Raw genomic sequence first — 26,510 nt, 5'->3', positions numbered from 1 at the left:
AGTCATGCTTTCATAGATAAATGATATAATATGGTGGTATGACTGATCACCTCTCTTTAACAAATCTCCTGAGTGGAGTTACAATCACTTCTTCCTGCATTTGAGAGGCTTGAGAAACTTCATTAGGAGTTGTCTCAATAGGCTTAATCTATGGTGTAGGATACTTCACAATTGTCTATATAGGCAAAAACATAGACAAAGACATAATAGTCTCCACTATACTATTATCCTTAATAGTCTAAGAACGGTTATCCTCTGTGGCTATATCCAACTCTAGAAACTTTGCTGTTTGTGATTCCACTATTCTTGTATCTCCATTGGGATTATAAAAATGATATAACTTCGAATGATCCGGGTAAGATTGAATAAATGCCAAGTGATTCCATATTCCAACTTATGTAATGTTGGATTAGATAATTCACTACTGTAGGATACCCCAAATTTTAAGATGATTCAAGTTAAATTCACATTTAGTCCATAACTCAAAAAGTTAATAGAACAGTTTTGGTGGAAACACGGTTTCGTACGTGAAAGGCTGCATTCAAAGCATTATCTCATAGAAAACTGGGTAAATTAGTCTCACTAGTCATACTAATCATCATGTTCATTAAGGTGCGTTTGTGCCTTTTGGCCACACCATTATGTTAAAAAATTTCAAGTATAGTAAATAGAGCTACTATTTGCTCAAAAAAAGAAAAAAAACAGAGCTACTATGCAATTCATATATCTATGAAATTGTATTGGCAAAAATTTCATTGAAAGTGGCTGTCATTGCCACATATCTAACATGTTATCAAAATTTTCAATATGGACTAAAATTTTAATTTTTACTTACCAAACATGTTTTCAAGAAAACAAGAAATTAGTTTTCTTTTTTCTTTTCAGCGAAATGACAATTGAAAACATTTTCTGATACCAAACGAAGATTGTATTATTCGCATTTTTATTTTATTTTCCAAAGCTGGCGTTGAAGATTAAAAGAAATGGCGAAGGCGATTCATTTCTTTAAGCTTGACACCGAAGCCAAAATCCCCTCCGTCAGGTTGGGCACCTTGGTGAAAAATTCCAGCGTTGTAGCCAACATTGTCGCCACCGCCTATCAAGGCTCTTGCTTTCTTTTGTTTCACCCTCATAGCCGTCTTTTGATTTGTGATTTTATTGTGTAGATTTAGTGGTTGCACAATGTCGCGACCAAAATTTCAGGAGTGAATCACCTAGAGTTTGACTGATGGATTGTTAAGCCTAAACTTAACTTGAGCTTTTTCAAGCCCATAGCAATTCGTGACTTAGGTCAAAATTCTTAACATGCAAATGGATTTTATCTAGGAGTCGCCATTAATCAGTTTTCGGTAGGTCGATTAGACACCTAAGTAAAATAATGGGAGAATTATTTTACTCCTACGAACCCGAGACTTTGGATACGGGGACTTGGTTACACTAGACTTCTCTAATGCCCTTTCGGTACTATTTCTTTGTATTTTCAAAAATGCTTTTGCAGGCAGTTTGGATTGATTTTAAATCTATTTCCCTAACATTTGAGGTGATCATATGAGTGCGCAAACCACCAATTTAACATCCAAGAAAGCAATGAATAAATTGCAGGACTAACCTCATAGCAATGAAAGCATCTGCAGTGTCAGATTAGAATTCACATAGACAGTCTTAAATATGATTTCTAATTAACACGCAATTTCTTCTTCTTTTTTTGTTTTCACTTATTTAATCAGAGTCATGCAATGCAATGCAATCTAACCTAGTGACAAGCAATTTCTAACCAAATGGACCTAACCACGATCACTAAATGACATGCATTTCATGAACCTAATTCTATGCACGTGACATTTTTTATTTTCTAAAAAGCATGCAATCTATCCTAGAGATGGAAACTAATTTATCCTAAAACATTTTTTTTTTGTATTTTTCATGAAATTCAAAATTAGAAAAATGTAAAATTATCTAGCTAGATTAAGATTCTATCCAACTTATAGTAATGATTAGGTCAGGCTAAACCTTAATTTAAATCAAAATATTAGCTTAACTTAGCAATCTCTAACCTAAGATGCAATCTATCTAAAAAAAAATTAATCTAAACTTAAAATGAAACATGCACTGCACTTTTATCCTAATATGTAATGACGTACAAAAGATGCCCTAATTCTACATGACATATGCATGATGATTTTTTGCTGTTTTTAATTAATTTTGAAATTAAAAAATTGCCACATGCAACTTAAATTAAAGAAAAAAAAAACTAACATCCTAAACGAATGCATTTTTTTTCTTGGATTTTTATTTAAGGAATTGGAAGTAAATAAATTTCCTATTCTAAACATGCAAAATAACCCTAAAACAAGTAATATTCTAACATGAACCTAATCTAACTCAAATGTATATTTTTTGGGTTTTTCTTTTACGGGAGCAATCAAATAAAGGCATCAAGAACAGCACGGCACCAAATCAAGCAAGATATCATCCATGTCCATTTAATTTTGGGAAATAAATTGACAAATCGTATCTCCCACATGAAATCAGATTGGCCAATTTTTAAATAAAATCACGAATCGTATATCGAGTGTGAGATCGGATTGGTGATTTTTCCGTACGATTGCGGGTCGTATTTCGAGCGTGAAATCGGACCATCAACCATATGTACGTTGCGAAATTAGGAAGATTTCCCAATTTAAAAAGCTAATCGATATTTTGTGGATATGATGGTATCATTCAAATATTCATACGAGATAATCCCATAAATTAGGCAATAAGGATATATGAAAATCAAATTAAAAGAGATTCTTACATAATATTTGGTGTCACGTGGACCATGTTGTTGAGTTCGGATGAACGACGGATGGCAGTAGCCTACGTATGCTCGGCTTGATGGCTGCTGCTGTACTGATCGGCACGATGGGGCTCGCGATTGCAACTCGAATCACGCGCAACAAAGGTTCTAGCTCCGCGAGTAGTCACAAATTGTGGTTGCTTCAACAATCTACGCGTAAACTTTGAGAAGCGACCTGCAAAACAATAACTTTCATCGTGGTGGTGGCCTGCGGCAATACAGGGATCGTCAGATCAGCAAACGTGCTGGTGAAGTTCGCCTGGACTATTCAATGACGCACTTGGATTGTTACAAGGACATGGTGCTGATGTGGGAGGAAGTCCAGGGGCTGCCACTTGCTCCGGATTCACCAAAAGTCCTGCTAAAAAACTCTACACGTGATAGAATGGCCAAGTGGCTCCAAATTTCTAAAATAAGTGTGCGAAGTCCTCCCCCTTTCAATATATATGTCCTCCTTTACTCAAAGAACATGTGCCCTTCTCTTGCGTAGATTTTAGTGACTTGGATGTTTGCTGAATTTTGACCGAGCTCAACGGGACGGCAGCTTGTCTTGGCATCGGGCCAAAGGACGGCATCAGAGCAGCTCACGTCGGATTTTCACGGCTCAACATGGCAAGGCAACGGTGAACAACGGCAGCGAGTGGCGATAGCGGTTCGTGTCAATGGACCTACAAAACAGAAACTTCGCAGGGAATAGGACCAGCTCGACGGCAGCTCAGGCTCAGCGTCAAGTCAACGGGCGGCTCTCGTTGGGACAGCAGCTTGCCGAGGCGGTGTGGCAGGGCTCGGAGGAACTCGCTTGGCGCGGCAATATTGCGAAAGACCAGCACGGCAACTGATGAGGGCGTCACTGGAAACTTGGCAATAAGCTTGAATCACTCTAAACAGCGAGATTTGCTATTTGTTCCCTGATCACTGGCCGTAAAGCTTCTTAGGATTGTCAATAATTAGAATGTGAGGGTCTCTCCTTGGCGTTTTCTATGATGTGGAAGATGTAAGCATAACCCTTAAAAAAAATTAGGAAAAGAACGATAGTGGGATGCAAATATACGATACTGATGATGGATCGGCCTCCCCTTTCGTCTTCTACGAAGGCTTCCTATGTCTCTCTCTCCCTCTCTCGGCTTTTTGCTCTCAGTGTATGTTGCTGACCTCCCTCTTTCCATGTGGCCGTGTATTCTCAATCGTGTGGTCCCCTCCTTCTTTCCTTGACCAAGAGGTATTTTATAGTATGATCTCATCACGGAAAGAAAATTTCTGCTACGAAATCTCTAACGACCATGCAATTTCTCATTTTGAGGCAAAAAATATATCGTTCAATATATCCTCCAAATGCAACATTCCTATTTGATTATTTTGATATTTCCTCTAAAATCTTTCAATCTTTTGCGAAATATATCATTCAATGTATATATCGCATAAATATATGAAGTGTTTACCGAATATTGGAAGGATATTACGAATCTTTTCCAGAAATATCAAATAAGTCAATTGTCGGTCATTAGAGAACAATGGGCTTGGGCCAATTTGCTCCCCTTCGTGGGCTTAGCCCAACTCATCAATTTAAAGTTCTAAACCATCAATTCAAACACATATGTCACCGGCCCATAGTAAATGCAAATTAAAAATAAATGCACTTAAAATTATATGCTATACAATTAATTAATTAGCTAATATATTTTTTTAGGAGTTAAAATTAATCCCTAATTTTTTAATGCGATAAATAAATAAATAGGTCGTCAAAATTTAGGTGTTAACACACAATCAGTGGCAGACGCAGGATCTAAGGTGATGGGGCGAAGTTGTCATATGATATACTTTTCTAATAAATCTAAAAGGCTACCTTTTCACTACAGTAAAATTTAAAGTGGAAAACATATGATGTATTATTATTCGCATGGATATGAATTCGATTTTTATCAAGATGGCCAAATAGTGATTGTTTAAGATATAACTTGATCACGATCATTAACGCCACTTGGGCAGTTAGTAATAATCGCCTAACTATTTTGCTTATACTTAATATCAATTGGGCATTGAGAAGATTAGGCATTGTTTAACTCTCTAGATTAACGATTTTCCGTTTCTCCCAAAACTACTATATTCTTCAAATTTTCAAAGATTTCATAGAAAATACAGATAATGCAACTGTTGAAATCTATTTCTTTTTTTATTATAAAATGTGTTACATGCTAGCAAAAAAGTTAAATCCAAAGCACAACAAGCGAGAATAAGATATAATTTTTTATTAAGTACAAAAAATAAAGTCATGCATGTCGTTGTCTGAGTAAATGTGGGATGAGGAAATTTCTTACGTACAGTTTTTTTATAATTTATACACTATCATAAAATTCGGAAGATTTGGTAGAAAACTTTGAGCAGCAAAACAAAAAAAAGAAAAAATTAATGCCATGCATCACCAGCCATATAAAAAAAGGCTATCCACGAGTTTATAAAGTTCTACTATTATTATGCCAATAACATAGTGAATTTTTAATTGTTGCGATGTTACCAAACTAATCCTTATACTTAACGTATTCAAGATAATATAGTAAGGGATAAGGGGAAAACCAGGTAATAATAATCCCTAAGAAATAGGACTCTCTTGTTTTATATAACGACATAGATAGAGAGGAAAGAGACCGCTAAAAACGAGAAGATATCGTGTGCTACATCTATTTAAATGGGATAATGGCACCGCTTATTTTTACAAATTTCCAATTTGTTCTATTTTGTGCATATACTTTTTTTTTGGGGGGGAGGGGGTCAATGGGGTCCCCAAACTCTATGCTTTCTCGTTTGAGTTAGTCATTGTATTAAAATGGAAATGGAAATGCTGACGTGGATGGCCACATTAGCGTAATCGGATAAAGTTAAAGTTGAGATGCATTTTGTTGCTGATCGGGATATGACATTAGAAATTTAAAAAAAAAAAAAGGAAGAGAAAAACATTTGAAAGAGAAGAATGAAGGGAAGCAATGGTGGCACCTAGGCACTAGCAAGATTCGGCGAGCCTTCTTGCCCCTACAAGAAGAGAATATTCTCGACAAGAAGGCCACCGTCGACCGAAGCTCACACGCACAGATTCAGGGACAAATAGAGAAACAAAATGGTTATGACCGGATTTAGGGTGTGTAATCAAATTGATTCTATTCTAGAATTGGACCGAATTGTCCAAAAAATAGGTCCTGAAACTGATTCCCATTGGAATCGATCCGGGAACCGGTTCCAAATTTTTGGAACCTGTTGTAACCAATCTAGGAATAGGTCCGGAGTGAATACTCATCCAGGAACCGGACGTTTCAGAACCGATTTTTTTAGTTAAAAGCCAAAACTAATCTCTTTTTCTCCAAATTAAGTGATAGTTGGCAGAAACGACTAGCACATTGAGAGGTATCTGTATACCCTGTTTTCCCTTTCCCATGGTTTGGTATTAGTGACTTAAAAGAGTCCAAGAATCAGCTTTGTTGTTCTGATAGAAAGTTGACGGTGCAATAACAAGAAACACACAAGTATAAGGACATGCAGAGATGGCAAACCAACCCACTGGGCTTCTGTGGTTGGGGTGAACACAAGACACCTTCAGGACCTACAACATGGTGTGCTAAATTTGAAAAAGCTCATAGATATTTAAAAAAAAAAAAAAAAAAAAAGGCCCTACCTTCTCTCCTTTTTCCTCTCCATAAGCTTTATAATTGTTAGGGTACTGAGAAGCACCTGTATGCTGTAAGAGAGAGAGAGAAAGGCCTCACGAGATTAGTAGCTATAGACACTCACATGCATTAGAACGCACATATAAGCATGTGACAATTTGCTCTGTGAATGTGTAATACCCTCTTTCCTCTTTTTGCCAACTTGCTGGTGATGCTGTTATGGTTCTGCAGATTGCCCTTATACACCTGAAGTAATGGATAAAACCAAATGTTTTAAACTACGAAGACAACGGGAAGGCAATTTCAAGGCAAAGAATATGGACTGGCAAGTTCAGAGGAAGAAAAATCTTAGCTGTATTTCCCTTTGTCAGGCCATTAGCTTTATGACTGTTATTAGAGTCTAAAGTGGCACTATTATGCAGACAAAAGGTGGCAGAGGGAGATTGCGGAGGATCTATGAAAATCCAATTCTGAGAAAGAGATTTAGACATGACAAAGGTTGGATAGAGAAAAGAATGCTATGAATTAACAAAAAGACACAAGTTAGCTTTGCCCTCTATATTATTCACACAACAAGGGTAATGTTTGAAAAGAGTACCAGAAAAAGGCTAATTGAGGAAGTACAAGAGACAACTCTAACTCCAGAGATATTAAAAAAAGGCAACCCTTTAAAAAGTTAGATACATCTACAACAGCTAAGCGAGAACTGCCAAGCACATAATCTTCACCGGCTCATTTACATAAAATCTTTGGCTTCAATAACCCTACAAGGCTACAAGAAGGTGGGAAGAGGGTGTAGGGACAGCTAATGCAATTGCAATCAAAACAGGGCAAAAGGCGAACATGACCTATAAAATGTGGGTGCTTCTTTCAGTTTCTATTTCCTTTTCAACCAGATTATACATGTAACAACCATTACAGATGATATATTTCAACAAAACTGCTTCTTTTTTTTAGTGCAAGCTATTAAACCACTAGCAAGCATGTTGAACAAATAAGTTTTGGAGGAAAAGATGTGTGGAGAAACGAGAATGCCGACAAGATTCAAAGTTTCAAAAGGTCCTTCCACTGATCTAGAGAGCACAAGTCATGCAGTCAAAGATAATGGTAGCTTCCGAACATGAAACCAACGATCTAGGAGTCTAAATTAGTCATATATGTGGCAAGGCATGTTTCCAGACCTCTGTACAAATAAATCAAGGAAGATACATTTCAAACGAGTTGATACTTGTATATATGGCTTAAAACAAATCTTAATCTCTGATGACTTTAATTGCTCCTGCATAACTCATGTCAACAACCAGGCGACACTCCTAAGACTTAAACTTTGAAGGATTTGGCTCGATATTTGTCCCATTTCCCTAACACCAGTTTTAATAAATCTGCAGCAAATGGGATATGAAAGGGGTTCACATCATGCTTATATTATTAATAAAGCATATTCATTTTTCTCACAAAGAAAAGCATGGATGGCATTTCGGATAGCATCGGGAGCAACTCAAAAGAGTTCCTCGACATATATTTGGGGCCACTTAGCTAAATTAATACTAAGATGAAAGCCTTTTGAACGAACTTCATCACCACTCGAAAGATTAAAGTGGAATGCAATGCTATTGCAACTTTTTGAGATTGAGGTGTTCGTACAAACCTTCTTCTTAGCATGCCTCCGGGTTCTCTTCCTTTGCCCAAAAATTTTCTTCATGACTTAATGTTGAACTCTCGTGATTGCATCGTGTCCCATAACCACTTTGATGATCAGTCCGATTCCGCGACCCATCAAACACAATTTTCTAGTCTGGTTCTTAGATCCAGATCCTCGAGTACAATATTCAGTTTTGGCCGAGCACAATTTTGGTGTGCACTTTTGATTTGAATTTAAACGGAAACTAGAAAAATTTACAACAAAGATGTCTCATTATGCTGATTCCTCCCAAACATGGAGGCCATGACTCATTGCCTTGTTTGATCGGGATTAGAGAAATGAGGCGAAGGAAAATTATGCATAATGGTTTATCAGAAATAAGTAAAACTAAAAACTTCTTTGGCCGACACGAGAAATTGTATTCATAGCTATCAAAAGAGTACATCAAGTTAATTTCCGGGAACGATCAATGCATTTATTGTTTGCCTCATGAAATTGGAGACACTTTACTCGAAATCTTATGTTTAGATGGTAGATACTTGGACGTCATCAGGAAGTCACTAAACATATCGAAAAGGTCTACCATGATGCGCACCTAGCAATGAGCAATCCAGTCATTGAACTTTCACAGCAGATTGTAATTCACACAAACCTTATTTGGTGCATCCTTCTTCTTTGCCATCCTCTACAGAACCTCAGGAGCCAATGTTCAATGTTGGAAGTTGTGTTTAGCCCCATAACCACACCGATGACCAGCCCACTTCCAAAACCCATAAGGACAATCTTCCAATCAATCTCTTCAGCGACTGCATCAGATGGAGGTGCCGGGGGCACTTCAATAGGATTTCCACATTTCTTTGTCAAAGGAACTCCACATAGTCCTAAGTTCCCTCCATAGGAGTCATTCTCGAATGTATGGAACTGGTTCACCTGAGGTATGGGCCCAGAAAGATGGTTGTCTGAGACATTGAAGAAAGCAAGGAAACCGAGTTGGGCTAGTGCTGGAGGGATCATTCCTAAGAGCTTATTTCTTGAAAGGTCAAGAGATTCTAGTTCGGTCAAATTCGCTAAGGACAAAGGGATGGAGCCGGTAAGAGCATTGTTGGAGAGATTGAGCATATGAAGTTCAGTTAAACTTCCAATAGAATTTGGGATTTCCCCAATAAAGTTGTTGCTCAAAAGATCAATCACGTTGAGGTATCCCAATATCCTTTCGTACTTCATTAAAATGCCTTTGTTGATTATTGTCATTGAGAAGTCATAGTCTGCCACCCCGTCAAATGCAGTGTCAAAGGACATATAATCTACATCATCTACATTGTGGACTTTCATGGCACTCCACATATCAAAATATTTAGATGTAAGGCTACCCAAGAAGTTGTTCATAGATAGATCAATAATTCGTAGGTTAGGAAACTGGTCACGAGCTTCAGGTTCCCCTATGGCTCCATGAAATCTATTGGAACTCAAAATGAGCACCTTCAAATAAGAAAGCGAGCCCATCCATGAAGGAAAGGTGTCGACAATCTGATTATTTTCAATATTGAGAAATTCCATAGCACTACAATTACCTAATCCCCTTGGCAATGACCCTTGTAGTTGGTTATCACTCACATCTATCATATTTAACCCACATTCATCATTATGCAATTGAGAAAATCTTCCATATAAATCATTGCCTTTCAAACTCAAGACAAGAAGGTAATCGCTCAAATTGCTTAGACATGGCGGAATAACACCGGACAAGTTGTTCTTGGACAAATCAAGCATGCTAATAAAGCTTAGCTGGCACATCTCCAGTGAAATTTCTCCAGATAGCTTGTTATTTGAGACAAGGTAGAATATAATGGACTTCGGGGGAATGGGAATTAATCCTTGTATATCGTTGAACCGGAGGTCCAATGTGATAAGATTTAGCCATTTAAAAGCTGTGAAACTAGTGATTGAGTTTCTCGAAAGATTCAAAAATTGCAGTTGTGACACACTCTCATTTAAGAACCATGGAGGTGTTGGCCCATAAATTCTATTTTGGGATAGGTCCACCCATTCCAACCTACTTTGGTATGATAGGAAGATGGGGAGCTCACTTAAGTTGCTAGAAGCTAGGCCGAGAGTAGACAAGTTTGGAAGGCTAGCGTTCATGCCGGGTTCGACAATTGATGAGAATTCATTGGATGAGAGTTGCAACATATTTAGATGTTGAAGTTTGAGTATCACATCTAGCCGCAAAGTACCATTCAGATTGTTTGATTGCAAGTTCAGGTGGTCAAGACTCTCGAGGTTAGAGATGTTATCAGGAATTTGGCCAATTAATCTGTTGAATGATAGGTCGAGATAAGTTAATTGGGTGAGGCCAGTGATTGTAGTTGGAATTTGACCACTTAGTTGATTGTCATGGAAATCTAAGAAAGTGAGGTTAGTGAGGTTAGTCAACGAAGCAGGAATTTCCCCATAGAGTAGATTCATTCCAAGATCCAAATATGAGAGTTGGACGAGTTTCCCTAGGGAAGATGGGATTTCACCCGAGAGTTTGTTAAGTCCAAAATCCAACATAGTAAGTTGAGTGAGGTTACCTATTGAAGATGGAATTTTCCCTGAACAATTGGTCTCCGGAAGAGACAGCGACTTAATGGGACTGCCCAAGTGAAACTCTGGCAAATGACCTAACAACTCTGGATTGAAACCCAAATCAAGAAGTTGTAGCCTCGGTAGCTTGAAGATGGTTGTTGGAAATGTCCCTCGCAAGTTGCAGCTTTGGAGTACAAGTGATGTCAAGGAAGATAAATTTGCGATGGCATCAAGCACCGGAGCCGACACATTCAACAAGCTAAGATCAAGGTGTTCCAATTTGGTCAAAAATTGAACTAGTGTCTCCATGCTGGGATTCCTCAGCTCCAATCCATAGTTCCGAGAGAGATCGAGGGAGGTCAAGTTAGTCAACTTTAGGACTTGAGACAGGATTTGACCTTCGAACATGGATGAAGAGAGGTTCAGGCTCATCAACTCCACTAGATCATCTATGGCAGATGGTATTTGAGAGAAATTGAAGTTGTTCGAGGCGAGATTGAGGCTTTGCAAATGAGCGAGGCGGAAGAGGCTGGCCTTCGAGTTGATAGGACCGGAGAGACAACTTTCACTAAGGTCGAGGCCAGTCACGTAGCCCGTCCCTTCATCACAATCCACGCTTTCCCAATCACAGCAATCCATGTCTTCTGGCTTCCACGATTCTAGCTTCGACAAATTGCCATAAAGCCAGCAAACTGAGGACTTTGCATCGAAGAAAGATTGTTTGAATTCTAACAAGGCAGACCGCTCCTGCTCATGGCACTTCGTTGAAGGCAATGTCTCAGAGGAAGCAAAGTGAAATGGAATTATGGCGAGGAAAACCACCAAGAGATCAAATGACATTCGTTTCATGATGATTAAATTATTCAATACTCTTCTTGGGTTTTGGTTTTGCTGGGTAGGCAATGAAGACGATGAAGATGAAGAGAGAGAGAGAGAGGAAAGGGGCCAAAAAAGGAGGGGAGGAAAGAAAGTTCCTATGGAGCGTGAGGAGTGGGTTGTGCCAAGGTTTAAATTGGGTTTGGGGTCCCGCGGGGGCACGGGGGGTGGAGCGTGAGGAGTGGGTTGTGCCAAGGTTTAAATTGGGTTTGGGGTCCCACGTGGGGCGGGGGTGGAGTGTGAGGAGTGGGTTGTGCCCAGGTTTAAAGGGTGCGTTTGGGAACCACTTCCCAAAGCCCCTTGGGAGTCCAAAGCCCCTTGGGCAAAAAGAAGAGTGTTTGGCAAAACACTTTGGAAGGGACTTAATGGCAAAGCAAGCATTTTTAAAGGCTGAAAGCCCAAGGCGGTGAGGACGCCTTGGGCTTTCAGCCTTTCAGCATGCCCACGGACATCATTCACTTTTTTTCTTTTCCAAAATTGTCCTCAAGAATTTTTTGTTTTTCCAGTGCGTGCCCTTGGATGAAACACTGTTCATCTTCTCGGGCCAACTTGGCACGGGGACGCCGCGACCTAGCGATCTTCGTCGGAGAGTCGGGCGACCTTCATGAGTCGCGGCGTTGCCGGCGACCGTCGCGCTGCCGTTTGCGACCTCCGCACGGAGCTCGTCGGGCCGCGCGACCCATCCGGTCGCCGGTCGGTGGTCGCGACCAGATCTCGGTGCCGGAGGTCGAGGCGACGAGATCTGGGTCGCGCGACCTCGCCGCCTCGGGATGCGGGTCGCGGCGGGTCGCGCGACCTCGCCGCCCCGGATCCGGGGTCGCGAGGTCCTCCGCGACCTCGACGCCCGGATCTAGGTCGCCGGAGGTCGAGGCGGCGTCGCGCGACCTCGCCGCCCCGGATCCGGGTCGCCAGGGGAGGTCGAGGCGGCGTCGCGCGACCTCGCCGCCCCAGATCCGGGGGTCGCGGGAGGTCGAGGCGGCGTCGCGCGACCTCGCCGCCCAGAAGGTCCGGAGGTCGCGACGGCGTCGCGCGACCTCGCTGCCCAAGAACCGAGGTCGCCGGAGGTCGCCAACGACCACTGCCCTTGCCGGTCAATTTTTTTTTTTTAATTTTTCTTTTGATAATTTTTTTTACCACAAAACTCCTTTGTAAATGTAAGTCCCCAAACACCATTTTGCTCAAAGCACTTCACAAAGAGCTTTCAAAATACAATTTACCAAACAATGTTTGCATTTTGGAAAACACTTTAACTCAAAGGTCTTTGCATTTTCTAAAGACTTTCCCCAAAAGTGGTTCCCAAACGCACCCAAATTGGGTTTGGGGTCCCGCATGGAGGGGAGGGGAGTGGGTGGGGGCGGGATAAGGACTTTTTCTCCTTCACCCTCCAATCTGGTTTCGGGTCCCATGATGAGAGAGAAAACGAGTGCTCGACACCCCGGCAATTTCAAGTGAGTTATTTTTATTTTATTTTTTTTACTGATTTTCTTTCAGAGAAATTTGAAAAGAAAAACAAAAACCTTTTTTTTTTAGTGCAAGATTTCGATTTGGCAAGAGAATTATGGTTTGAAATTTGAATACTTCCTTAATTAGGTATTTGCTTGATGGATACTTTATTAGACCATTACCTTGATGGTAGGAAGTCGGAAGTGAAGTCTTTACTTATTTGATCGTGTGACCCATGAAAATGAAAATGACTAGGAAATATCCATGCGAGAGACTTTTGTGGTGGTTGTTCTTGTGATGTAATAGTTGGGCAATTTGACTAGTCAACGGATTGACTAGTGAATGCACTCATGTCTTATGTGACTTGACATTATTGCCTGACGTTTCTTTTGCTCCATAAGTTTTTTTAATCTAAAATTATTAGTGTGTTCTAGTCAAATAAACTTGATGTATTCCACATTCCATACGTTGGTGCATGTGAAACACTTTTCTTTTTGACTGAACAAACGCACCTTATGTCCGATGATTATAGTGAATTTGATTGATCTTCTCTAACTATATATTTAGGGGAATGAGACTTAAGTCAATTAAGAAAAATCAACAATGATAGTAACCTAACTTATGTGATTAACAGTCCTATTGACTAGGCTCATGTGGGTAAGAACAAATCACTTGTTGATTTAGTGATTCACTATTAAACTTTATTTTCCCTCCTAAGATGAGAATAATATTCTAACCTCAGCACTTCTCGTCCTCTGTCCTTCCTCAAAACTCCTTGCTAGTCTTTCTACTTCCCCTAAATTTTTATGGAGGAATGGGGAATGGAGTTTTATATTACATGTTTGAACTTTTTATCATTTATCCTATGGATTATTGCATTTGGTGGATTAGGATTTCTTTCATTCATCTTTTATTTTGAATCGTTTTATTACTCATTGCCTCATATAATTTTGCTAAAAGAAATGAATAAAAAAATAAAATAGGTTGGATTAGGATTTCTTTTATTCATCTTTTATTTTGAATTGTTTTATTACTCATTGCCTCATATAATTTTGCTAAAAGAAATGAATAAAAAAATAAAATAGGTTCTCGGGTAAATCCTAGAATCAAATGGGAAAAATTGGGCAAATTCTAAAACCAATTCCAAACAAATAGGATAGGTTACTGGAACCTATCTAACCCTAAAATTGATAACCTCTAAGCGGGTCCAACTGAAATCAAGGTCATGCAACCTTGACATTGCCTCCCAAGATCACACAATTCCAAGCGAACTTTGATCTCAACTAAGGTCACATCAACCTCACTGAGCCCTCACGACCCCTAGCAAGTTGTCATTGAGGTTGTGTGGCGTGGCCGCCATCACCAGGGTCCCATCCCTGCCAAACAATGATAGTCGACCATTTGCTGATCCTCGCAAGGGTCAAATGTCTTTCTGTTTAATATGAAACTTTTTTATTTCTATGTTTGTAAACACACTTCTCCTGTTTAATATTATTTAGAAAAAAAAATTAAAAGCCATGTAGGATGTCAAGTCATAATCTAATGGTGACTCAACAACCACATCAACATTTTCATTTTTTTAATTGAAGGACCAATTTGGAAAAGAAAAAAAAAGCACATGGTTTAGGGATTATATTAGGAAAAAAAACATAAGTACATGGATGGGGTTAAACAAACTGAAAGCTTATATAGACTAACATTGCAATTATATACACACACACATGTATACGTACCATCAGTCCTAGTGAAACCTGCCATATGGCAAGTGGGACACACAATATTCAATGATCTATATGCGTTTTAAAACATATAGTCACCTAATAATTTCCCAAAAAAGCAATTAAAATCCTATAGACACTTGGAAAGTAGGGAAAAAAGGTAACTCAATCCAACATGAAATTAGAAGTGCTCTTCTACGATCTATTTGTGTTTTAAAACATATACCATACTCACCTAATAATTTCCCAAAAAAACAATTAAAAGCCTATAGACACTTGGAAAGTAGGGAAAAGGTGACGCAATCCAACATAAAATTAGAAGTGCTCTTCTACTGAATTTTTAATAGCATATGAAGAGGTGTGAATTTGAGGAAGTAAAGGGGAATTAATCAATTTAAAGGGTAATTTTAAATTGGAACTTTACTAATTTCTGGATTTGGAAACTTTTATAAGAAGGAAACTTCATAAGGTAGGTGCTTTTTTTTTTTTTTTTTTTTGACTCTACAGATTTTGTCTATATTAATGATTTACGGTAATGATATTTAAATCATAAATAGATTAAATTTTATATCAAGAAGTTACCAAAACAAGCCGCGACTCGAAGATTAATTACCATTCCGATTATTTATTGTTTATGCTAATTCTTGTGTTATTCTATGGCAAAAGCTAAGCATTTCAAGACTTAATCGCAGAAGCAATGCATCAATCGATTCGGCAAATTATTGTCAAATATGATTCATTTGTTCAACATCTACTTATAATTTATCACATCATTTATCAAATCAAATTTTACTCTTACTTCATTATAACCGTCTCGTTATCACTAACCAAATTAGATTTGCAAACGTCAATTTCTTGGAGACGAAAAAGATTTTCAGTGATTCGGATGTATGCGAGTTTGGTATATGTGAGCCCCCGAATAACACGTGGAGCGGCTAAAAGAAAGGGTGACACCCTAATAAAGGAAATGGTCCTGGCAAAACGATCTCTCCCTAGAGATGCCGACATGGTCGTGGCCCGTGGGCAGCCTTAGCTTCAGCGTGACGTGTGTCCATGCGCCATGAAGTTGTCGCCTTTTGATTTCCATGACGCCCTCTCCGTCATGAACACAGACAACGACCGATTAGTCAAAAAAAGATTCGGCTTTCGTCCGTGCAGTGTCGTATCCTTCTTGGATTTTGCCTTTTACGGTCTACTCCCGTCGCTATAAATTATTCGATGCGACTCGACTCTTGAGTGTCTCCCGTGATCATTCGCACTCCTTTTGCCTGCCCCCCACGAGCCCGGAGCGGGAGTAGACTGAGATCGAAGCTCGCGTTTTCGAGAGAGAAATGGCGAAGGCGATTCGTTTCTTCGAGCTCAACACGGGGGCCAAGATCCCCTCCATCGGGCTGGGCACTTGGCAGGCCGATCCCGGCGTCGTGGCCGAGGCCGTCACCACCGCCACAAAGGTCCTATATACAAACACAAACACACACACACATAATATATATATATTCATGTTGTTTTGCTCCTGTCTTCTTTATTTTCCTGATCTTTCTTCAGAAGTTGCTGGGCGAGTTTAGTGGGTGCAAGACCCGGTTAAGAGTCGATTGAAGTTTTATCTTTTCCTAGTTTTTTCGTGTTTTGTGGTGCAATGCTCTGCTTGTGGAATCGGAGACCCGAGATTTCGAGATTCAAACATGAATTGCAACACTATAGTGAAAAGTGATTGAGTTGCTTTCATTTTGTTGACCTTCTTTGCTTGGAGACAAGGAAATGGAGCCCGCTTTGTGTCGATCGTTGCTTACGACTTTGATCACGTGTCATGGGTGGCTGTGGTTTTTGCAATTTGATGGCTAGTTTTTGCAGTTTTTAATTTTATTATATTTTTGCTTGAAATGGGTTCAATTTATTTGATGCTGCGTTAAGCTGCAAAAATGTCTGTTTTGGCATGATTTAGGAGGATGTTAATTGGAGTGCTTTGCATGTGCAGGCTGGGTACAGGCATATTGATTGTGCTCAAGCTTATTACAATGAGAAGGAGGTAATATTTTGTTCCTAGTTGCTAGTTTCTCGCGTCTCAGAAGCCGATTGTGTTGTTGATCAGCTTGTGAATTTTTCCGTAAAGTCATTCTCCGGACTATCTTGTCTTATCCTCCTGCTAATGCGCTGAAGATCAAGATCATCGTTGAAAAAGTTGTTATATCTGATGCCATTGAAATGTCTGTCATACACGAGTTCGTGTGGATGAGACGTGGAGTGCACACTTTTGCATTGCATATGCCTTTGTGCCGTGTATGAATTCTATAACATTTGAAAATTGCCCTGGAATCACTATGTCCTTGTCCTGTTTTGCGCCTTTAGTGTCTTCATCATTTAAAAGAAAAAGAAAAGATTGTTGATAGGTAGGTCGTTCATTGCTGAATAGTGAATAATTAAGCTATTAACTTATGAATATTGACAGGTAGAGAGGCAAATTATTATTATTATTATTATTTTTAAGTTCTTAAGTTGTTTCTTTCCCTTTCACTTTGGTGTTTAGGGGGGATAGGGCAAGTATCTCTAATCTGAAATGGTCTCCAGTAAACTATGCACTTTACTCATTCTTAAATGCTAAAGCTTTGTGAAAACGGCGATCTAGCTCTTAATTGAACCTGAGGCTTATACTTCGAAAAGGATTAACTACTTTTAATCATTCCAACCCACAAAAACGAAAAAGGTGCTATAGTTGCTCACAGGATGTGCTCAAAGGTATTATATGCTGTTTAGTTTTGGTTGAGGGATAGTCAAACGAAGTCAGGAGAACAATGATCTCTAACGAGTAGGTTGATATTGCACTGTTTCAGAAAGTCACTATCAATTGATCTGGAACTTGATTTTCCCATTAGGAAGACGTCAACATTTAGTTTCTTGTAGTTTCATGGTCGGATATCAATTATTCCTTTTCCTTTCTGTTGCTAATATACATTTCACTTACGAGGGCACAATCAAGATGTGGTCATTTAGCAGGATGGCCAACCATGCCCTGCTTTTGCTAACTTGGTCTTCCAATTTTCAACAGATTGGTACTGCTCTCCAGAAATTATTCAGCGAGGGTGTGGTGAAGCGCGAGGATTTGTGGATCACTTCCAAGCTATGGTATGTTTTGGTTCTTCCCTAGGCTTCAAACATGTTTTGATCAGTTTTTTCGAGTTTTGAGCCAGTAATGTTAATCCTAGGACCATGCGACTGGAAAACAGGATGATTCATCTCTGGATCACCTAATCACTCATGCCCTCCTTTTTTGTCTCATTTCTTTAATAATTTGCTGCAGGTGTACTGATCACGCACCGGAAGATGTTCCCAAGGCAATAGACAGAACCTTGGAGAACTTGCAGCTCGAGTATCTGGATCTTTACCTGGTACAGATTCGATGATGAACTTTTCTGGCTTAATTAAGACAGAGAACGCTTTGCCTGGCCATTAGGGTGTACATAAAAATATGACTTAATGTGGTTTACTGTTTGAAGATCCACTGGCCTGTGAGCATGAAGAAGGGTTCGGTCGGCTTCAAGCCTGAAAACCTTACCCAGCCGGACATACCCAGTACATGGAAAGCGATGGAGGCACTATACCGTTCTGGCAAGGCTCGTGCCATTGGAGTGAGCAACTTCTCCTCAAAGAAGCTTGGCGATTTGCTGGACATCGTGGAAGTTCCTCCTGCTGTCAACCAAGTGGAATGCCACCCTCATTGGCAGCAAGGGAAGCTGCGAGAGTTTTGCAAATCCAAGGGCATACATTTATCAGTAAGTGAACTTGTTAACATATCTTCATAAGGATGTACATGGACTTCAGTGCGTCAATAATTGAAAGTGCTAGACAAATGTTTTTCCTCTATTAGCATGCAGTATATTTGTCAATCTGCATGTTTTCCTTGGACCTTCAAATTTTAGATAGAACTTTTTCCTAGGAAACTCCCTATTTTATGAGTTTCTTGGCAAAGGTGTTTTTAACGATTTTAAAGGTGTGAACATGACATGCTTGACGTCAAGATGAAGCATTCTGCTCTCTCATATTACTCATGTCCATTTTCATCTTCTTTGGGTCTCTGCACATGATTTCTCTTCTTATTTACTACCAGTCAGTTATATAATTCGAATCGAAATGATTGTTTCTGTCTCATAGGGTTATTCGCCCTTGGGTTCCCCAGGCAAAGATTCTATCAAGACCAATATCCTTAAGAATCCAGCGGTCACTACCACAGCAGAGAAACTGGGCAAGACTCCGGCTCAGGTGGCGCTCCGTTGGGGACTCCAAACAGGCCACAGCGTGCTTCCCAAGAGCACGAACGAAGGGCGAATCAAGGCAAACTTCGACGTCTTTGACTGGTCCATACCCGATGACTTGTTCTGCAAGTTTTCCGAAATATCTCAGGCAAGTAAATTTCTGTTCGCGGCTTCCTTGTCCACCTGCGGTCTCTTCCTATGCGCTATGCAATCCAACAAGCACAAGCGAAAGTATAGCAAAGCTAAAGTACTGCTTAAAGAACTTACTAGGGAGTAACCCACCCTGTTGGTGGCAGAGATAGTGGAGTTGCACGCTGGCCACTCGCAAGGCTAGAGTTCAACTTCCCACCTCGTCATTGGCGCAACTTACTTGCGGCATGTAAGAGGTGGGTCCTTGCGGGTCACTCCGGATTTACGCCGCTGGCTGCCAGCTGTACAGCGCTTCCCGGCTCACCAAAAAAACCTTATTAGGGAGTAGGAGCTAAACAATTTACAGATCTTGGGACCGACGGATTTTTTATTTTGATCATGCAGGAGAAACTAATCAAGGGCACCGGCTTTGTGCATGAGACTCTGGGTGCGTACAAGACAGTCGAAGAACTCTGGGACGGCGAGGTTTAAATAGGACTCGAGCAACCATCTGAAGCATGAGAGCTACGGTTTTCCTCGACCGGCTTAGCTTCTATTTACTTTCGCATTAGCTGCGTATGCCTATGAATTCTGCTGAACATAAGTTCGAACATCTTATTAGCTTTTTAGCTCATTGATTGGCAGAACTGCGATTGAAGATGCCGGAAAGGCGTGACTGTTTGCGTATTCGTGACTTACATATATAGCGTACTGTTATGGATGGTCCATGTTTGTTGTTCCATTTCCTTTTTGCCTTAATCCATCTTCCCTTCTCACTTCTGCTCCTCTTCCTCTCTCTCTCTTGACAAAAGCTCGAACAACACCCACCAAACTCAGGTGACCACCCTCTCTCTATTTGGGAGACATCGGACGTGGGTCGAGCAAGCGACGGGGTGGCCTAGGGCTGTGCCGTGCGTTTGTACACGAGACTCTCGGTGTATACGAGATGGTCGAAGAGCTTTGGGATGGCGAGGCTTGAATAGACACAAGCAACCATCTGAAGCATGAGGGCTGCGTTTTTCGTCAATGAATTGGCCTTCGTTTACTTTCATATTAGCTGCTTATGCCTTTGAATTCCGCTGAAGATAAATCCGAACATCTCATTAGCCTTTTAAGCTCATCAATCAGGGCAACTGCTCTACATCCAATCGAAGCGGGTGCCCATACCATACCTTTTGCAGCCGAAGTGAGTCGGTAATGGCCCAGAGTCCTGCCATTCTCAGTCATTGCTCGTGAGTACGAACCGAAGGACTGTCGGTAGTATTTCATAAGCTCAAAAAAGACCTTCATTACAGATATCTTTAGATATACCTTTTGATTTAAAGGATTTACTTCATTTCGTATATCCAACATATGAAGAATGGCAGAATAATCACCTTCTTATTGATATCCTTCGAGAGATATATAGTGGTATGAAGAAGTATTAGAAGTTCATATAATGTTTGTTTAAAAAGTGGAAAAAATGATCAATATAAACTCCCTTATATTATCTTAGAACTTCATTGGCATCTACATATTTCTTGAAGAATATAAGCTCCAGTAATGGAATAAGACTAGTGTAACAGCTTTTACTTTTTAATGTAATAGAGTTGTTATATTCGTTTAATTAATGTATTAGGTATAACACATTTGGACTCGTAAATGACATGTAATGAGAGGGAATAGCATGAGAATTCACAAAATACTGTTAAAATAAAAATTAGATAGAACATAATATTTGTTACTTTAACAGTTGATAATGGTCCGAGAATTTATGCCCCCATTTTAATAATGTAATTATAAAGTTAAGTGCATAACGAATGATTTTGTTAACATAAATACTATATTATAATAATTATCACTTTAGTTGCCAGTCATGAGTGTAATAGCCTAAATACTTTATCAAGACATTGTGATTAATATATAAATTTTCATATACAATGTGATAATTAATTTATGATTCAAAATTAATCATAAAGATTTGATCGTCTTTCAATAATTTTTTTTTAATTTCTTAATATTATGATTGGAAAGGCGAGTATATAACAATATGAGCATTATAGAAGTAATTAAGATAATCGTGGATCCATGTTCACATAATTAGGAAGGTCCATTTAAGAGTATAATATACTAAATACATTATAGATATGATTAGTAATGAGCAACTGGTATTAGGCTAATTATTATATTATGAGTAAAATAGAACTAATAATTATATATTATCAACATAAAATAATTATTATCACATCAATTATTTACTCATTATTTAATTTTTTTAATAGCATAATATGTGATTATGTGATAATAGTTATAGTTGGTGTCATGATATAAATAATATAAATAAGTTATTAATATTCAAGTATAATTAAAAGTCGAGCATGGCTAAAGTGAGCGGAAGAAAAGAGACAAGGGCATTTGAGAATTACTATAACCCAGGCGGCCATAAAATAGCTATTACAACTTTGGTTGTAATATAAATTACGCTGTAATAGCTATTATTGCAATTAAACACTATATTAGGTAGTCAACCTTAATAAACCTGTAATAGTCATTATGCTATCAACAACGCACTTTTTAATTGTTGAAATTTGTAAAATCATTAAAATGGAAAAGCAAATTCCATGTGTCTCATGAGCAGATTTCCTTTCAACCCATAAAATAAAATCATTCTTGCATGCTTCAAAACCTTTCAGTAACCAAAGGGGGAGAAAGATATAAAGAAAATTCACGAATTTATATGATATATGCAAATCTGGAAAAGTATTTTCTTCACTATAATCCCTCCCTTTTAATTATCTTTCTTGGAGCATAAATGGAAAAAGAAGAGGTCTAGGCGGAACTACTACCATGCATGCTTGAATTGCGCTATATTGGACCCTATCAGCAAGTTAAATGACGACAGATTAACGAGCACTCGCAAGCTTTTGCTGAATCTATTTTTTGTGTTGCAAGCTTGATAAAGTTAAATTTCACGTTATTCTTTTGTTGACTTCGCTTCTTTGGATAGCTTTCGAGATTTATGCTAAGTATATTATGATTGGTTCATAAAATTGGCATATTTGGCGATGCAACATATTCTTATATATTATCCATAGCTCACTCATAATCTATCGGAAGTTCCGTATGCCCAGCATCACTCACATCTCAATCTTGCATCTTTAATACATATGTAGCTAAGCAATGTCTCGTTCTAAAAGGTTTCATGGGTAAACTCCATAAAAACTTTAATTCAATTTCCACAAGTTCATGCACTTATATCAATTTAGTTACTAGGTAGGGCAACTACTTTTCAAATAAAAACTGAAAATGTGAACGCAACTAGGAAGAGTGTTTTGCATAAAATAAGAGTTTTTGTCTCCGTAGTTTGCCCTTCAAATTTGGGGACATACTACAATATTAATGTTCAACCAAAAAGTAGGACATAACCAAGAAAAAAAATATCAATGAAAACATTCGAAATTGACGAATTTAATTTACCTGTGAATCCCCGCACAGGTTTGCTTACATATTGGATAATCATCTATCGTCGTCTTTGGCAGTATTCCACATTATAATCAATATTAATCATTACATATTAAATTTTAAACTAGTACAAATAAGTTTGAGTTTATTTATAGTCATTATTAAGAGTTATCAACTCTGATTGAATATTTAAATATTGGACTACACTTTCATCTAATAGTTTAGGTTCTTAGAATAATTGGTATTAATTCTGTAAAATCACACATTGTATCAAAATAGAGAGAAAATGACATCATAAGTGTCATAACTTTCGTACAGCTCTCACTTTAATGCCAAACTTTTTATTGAATAACATAAGTGCCACTAAAATATATATATAATTTAAGTGCCAACTTTAACTTGAGTTGCTAAAGAGCTGACATGGCAATATTTATGAATTCCCCTAACTGACTTGGCCTATTGGCATGCCCAATGAGCAATAATAGCCCTAAATGACGTCATGTACTTTTCCCCAAATATAAACTCTAATTTTGATTTGTCCCAAATAGGTTTTTGGTTCACGTTCGGCATTCGGCACCAATTTTATTTTTTCCTTCAATTTGTAGACAATCAAAGAAGAAGACAAGGTGGAAGATGATGAGGTGGTGATGAAGATGAGGAAGGTAATGAAAGCTGTTTCCTCAGTCGAAGCCAGATATGGGCTCGGTGACCTGTCGGATCAGGGCTCATCCCCAATTTCACTCCGTCGATTCTCGACTTCACAACCATGAAGAACTCATCTACAAATCAAGAGCAACGCGCAGGTAGTCCATCTGCAGATGTGCAGCCATGGCAATGGCCGTTCAACCAGAGCTTCCTTGCAAACTCAATTTCCCCCTCCACAGCACAACCAATGGCAATGGAATTTAGCAAACAACGAGAGAACGGAAAAAGCCAAAACAAAGCAGAAAGTAAAAGACAAATCATAAATGAATCGAAGTCATATTTAGAATTTATCGAACTGCATGAAGAAATCTAAACTACACCCGCTCTCTTCTATTGTCATTAAACAAGAAAGTGAAGGAGATTAAAGGTGAGTGAAGGATGGTGAATGACCACACAACGTCATTTATGGGGAGTCCAACCACCTTGTAATTTACATTTGACTTTTTTTTTTAATAATAAAAAAGCCACGTATCAATTATCATTTAACTAAAAAAGCCACATAGCACTTTTGACCGGAATTTATTGTAAGAGACGGTCGTTTTTTTTATCCGATTTGGCACTTGTCCCCTTTTTTCCATTTTTCTCTTTTTTCATGATTTGTACAGTCAATCTCCCTGTTCTCAAAAGGGCTTATGCTATTTTCTTTCATCCCCTTATTCTTGTTTATATTCCCGTCGTTTGACCTCATGCACTACTTCTAGGGAAGGTCTTTAGAAAAATACAAAAGACTTTAAGTTAAAAGAATTTTTCAAAATATAAATTGTGTTCGGTAAATTATAACATAAAAGTCTATTGTGAAATAACTTTGAGCAAAAAAGTGTTTCGGAGAATTATATTTACAAAGGACTTTTGTTATTAAAAAAAAGAAGAAAAAAATAGCTGGTGGCAAAGGGCCGGCAATCACCAATGACAGATTTGGATCACTGGTGGTTGTTGTTTGAGGTTACAAGACCTCAGGTGACCCTTGGAGACCATCAGCCAAGTTCACTTGGGGTCAGGCAACCCCTAACAAGGTTCGTGCAACCCAGGTGAGACCTTCACTCGAGGTCGCATGGCCTTGGCGAGGGCCGCTTGGGATTAGACGGCCCTCAGCGTGGGTCTCTCTTGAGTCGCGTGACCCTCGGTGAAGATCGTTAGGGGTTGGGCGACTGTCGACAAAGGTCATGCAACCTTGTGCCTAGATTGCTCGACCTTGATTGAGGTTGCGGCGACCCAAATCCGTGGCCCCTTGTAGCGGTCGCTATGACCTAGATGGCGCAGTGGTCACATGACCCAAGTGAGACCCTCGCTTGAGTTTGTGTGGCCTCGGTGAAGGCCGCTGGGGTCAGGTGACTGCCGGCAAGGGTCACGCGACCTTGCGCCTAGGTTGCTTGACCCTGATCGAGGTCACGATAACTAGATCCATGGCCCTTCGCTGAGGTCATCGTGACTTAGATGGCGCGGTTGTTGCACAACCCCCCAACAATGATCGCCTGGGTCGCTGCAACCACACCGGCCTCTTTCTAGCCGTCGTCAGCCACTTGCAGCCTTGCACAACACATTGGCCGACCTCAACGAAGAAGAAGATGAACAGTCAAATGACGAGGGCAAAACCAAAAAAACAAAAAGTGAGTGAGATAGTTTTGGAAGAAATTTTTTTAGTAACCTAAGTTACTTGTATGTCAAGAAAGTTGAAAGCCAAGGTACCCTTAGAGTGCGTTTGGGAAAACTTTTGGGGAAAGTCCTTGAGAAAATGTAAGGACCTTTGAGCTAAAGGGGATTTTGGAAATGCAAATTGTGTTTGGTAAATCGTATTTGTAAAAGTCCATTATAAAGTATGTTTGAGCTAAATAGTGTTTGGACAAATTAACTGTGTAAAAGACTTTTGTCATTAAAAAAAAAAAGAAAAAAAATTGGCTGGTTACTGCTGGTGAGGGGCAAGTTGTCCGGCGAGGGTCCGGCGTGGAGCAGGCAGTCCGGCGAGAGGCAGGCGGTCGGCGAGGGTCGCCGCAACCAGATCGAGCGGCCCCGGCGACCTCCGCACGGAGGTCGCGGCGCGGCGGGTCGCGCGACCTTCCGGCGAGGGTCGCCGCGACCCAGATCTTGCGGCGACCTCGATCACGACCAGATCGCGCGATCCCGATCACTCGATTTGGGTCACCGGAGGTCACGTGGCCCGAGATCTGGTCGTCGCGCGACCTCAGGGACCTGATCTGCGCGCGATTTGGGTCGCCGGAGGTCGCACGGCCCAGATCTGGGTCGCGGAGACCTCCGGTGACCCAGATCTGCCGGGGGTCGCAGCGTCGCCGAGGTTGCAGCGGTCGCGCGACCTTGCTGCGACCCAGATCTGGGTGGTTGCCGGGGGTTGCAGCGGTCCCGGCGACGTGACTCGCAGGGGTCGCCGAGGTCACGCGACTCGCCGCCGACGGTCGCCGTGACACACCGGCCTCTTGCCGCCTCTGTTCAGCTCGTCGCTGACCCCTCATAGCTCAGTGCAACTTCGCCGGCCAACCTCCACGAAGAAGAAGATGAATAGTTACGAGGACAAAACCGGAAAAACGAAATGTTAACGAGGACATTTATGGAAGAAATTTTTTTATCTTACTCTCCATCAGCCTTCCGAGAAGGCTGAATGCCCAAGGCAGCCCCCAACCTGCCTTGGGCTTTCAGCCTTGGGAAGGCAAGCCTTCCCCAAATGCAAGTAAAAAAAATCTTCCCAAACACTCTTTCCTTGGCCCAAAGGCCTTTAGCCCTCCAAGGATCCTTGGAAATGCAGTTTCCAAACGCAGCCTAAGACCTACCTTGAGCTTTCAATCTTCATAAGGCTAACTTTTCCCTAATAGGGATTTCAATTTTTTTCCCAAACACTAAATACTTGGCCCAAAGGGCTTTAGATGTCCAAAGTTCCTCCCAAAGGCCACTCCCATAATTACACTTCCGGCTCGATGTGGCCTATGCTAACTTTCATGCCTTTTTGTCTTTTGGCAATGTAGTGTTAAAAGCATTCAAACCATTTGAAGATGAAGATGAAGAGAAGAGTATAGCAAAGAGACAGATGAAAGTCTGGTGAAGCTCACTAAAACTGAAATGCGAGCTATGCTCGAAACTAAGCAAGAAAGAGGCTAAGAAGCAGGCGAAAGAGCTGCCTCCAGTTGAAGTGAAAGATGACCTCCAAAGAGCTGTTTTGGCATCGCTTCACTCCAACTACCTCTGTACTCCATCTTGTGTTCTTTGCTTCTTGTCTTCTCAAAATGCCCTGCCTTCTAATCT

General features: G+C 40.0%; 2 protein-coding genes across 3 annotated transcripts; one reads left to right on the top strand and one right to left on the bottom strand.

Moving 5' to 3' along the window:
* Positions 1 to 8,776: 8,776 nt before the first annotated feature.
* On the bottom strand, positions 8,777 to 11,542 carry LOC104434819 (receptor-like protein 6). Its single transcript, XM_018863032.2, has one exon. It carries the CDS (start codon positions 11,540 to 11,542, stop codon positions 8,777 to 8,779), a length of 2,766 nt encoding a protein of 921 aa, XP_018718577.2.
* A 4,411-nt stretch (positions 11,543 to 15,953) lies between these two features.
* Positions 15,954 to 19,892, top strand: LOC104427523 (NADPH-dependent aldo-keto reductase, chloroplastic). 2 transcript variants are annotated; one of them, XM_039306264.1, is made up of 7 exons: positions 15,954 to 16,190; positions 16,715 to 16,765; positions 17,783 to 17,859; positions 18,035 to 18,122; positions 18,231 to 18,506; positions 18,911 to 19,134; positions 19,521 to 19,892. In XM_039306264.1, the coding sequence occupies exons 1-7, from the start codon at positions 16,071 to 16,073 to the stop codon at positions 19,528 to 19,530; spliced, it is 846 nt and encodes a 281-aa protein (XP_039162198.1). In that variant the 5' UTR covers positions 15,954 to 16,070; the 3' UTR covers positions 19,531 to 19,892. The 2 variants fall into 2 exon arrangements, with proteins under 2 accessions (XP_039162198.1, XP_010038908.1); XM_010040606.3 differs by having other exon boundaries at positions 15,960 to 16,190; positions 18,886 to 19,134.
* Positions 19,893 to 26,510: the final 6,618 nt, after the last annotated feature.

This window comes from Eucalyptus grandis, chromosome 2 (genome assembly GCF_016545825.1).
Source record: "Eucalyptus grandis isolate ANBG69807.140 chromosome 2, ASM1654582v1, whole genome shotgun sequence".
NCBI lineage: Eukaryota > Viridiplantae > Streptophyta > Magnoliopsida > Myrtales > Myrtaceae > Eucalyptus > Eucalyptus grandis.
Note: the sequence above shows the minus strand (reverse complement) of the source record. Positions and strands in the feature narration are given on the sequence as shown.

Coding starts and splice junctions, on each gene's coding strand:
- LOC104434819 (XM_018863032.2), bottom strand. CDS start 11,542: ATGTCATTTGATCTCTTGGTGGTTTTCCTCGCCATAATTCCATTTCAC.
- LOC104427523 (XM_010040606.3), top strand. CDS start 16,071: ATGGCGAAGGCGATTCGTTTCTTCGAGCTCAACACGGGGGCCAAGATC. Junction 18,123..18,230: donor AGTATCTGGATCTTTACCTG/GTACAGATTCGA, acceptor TACTGTTTGAAG/ATCCACTGGCCTGTGAGCAT. Junction 19,135..19,520: donor AGTTTTCCGAAATATCTCAG/GCAAGTAAATTT, acceptor TTGATCATGCAG/GAGAAACTAATCAAGGGCAC.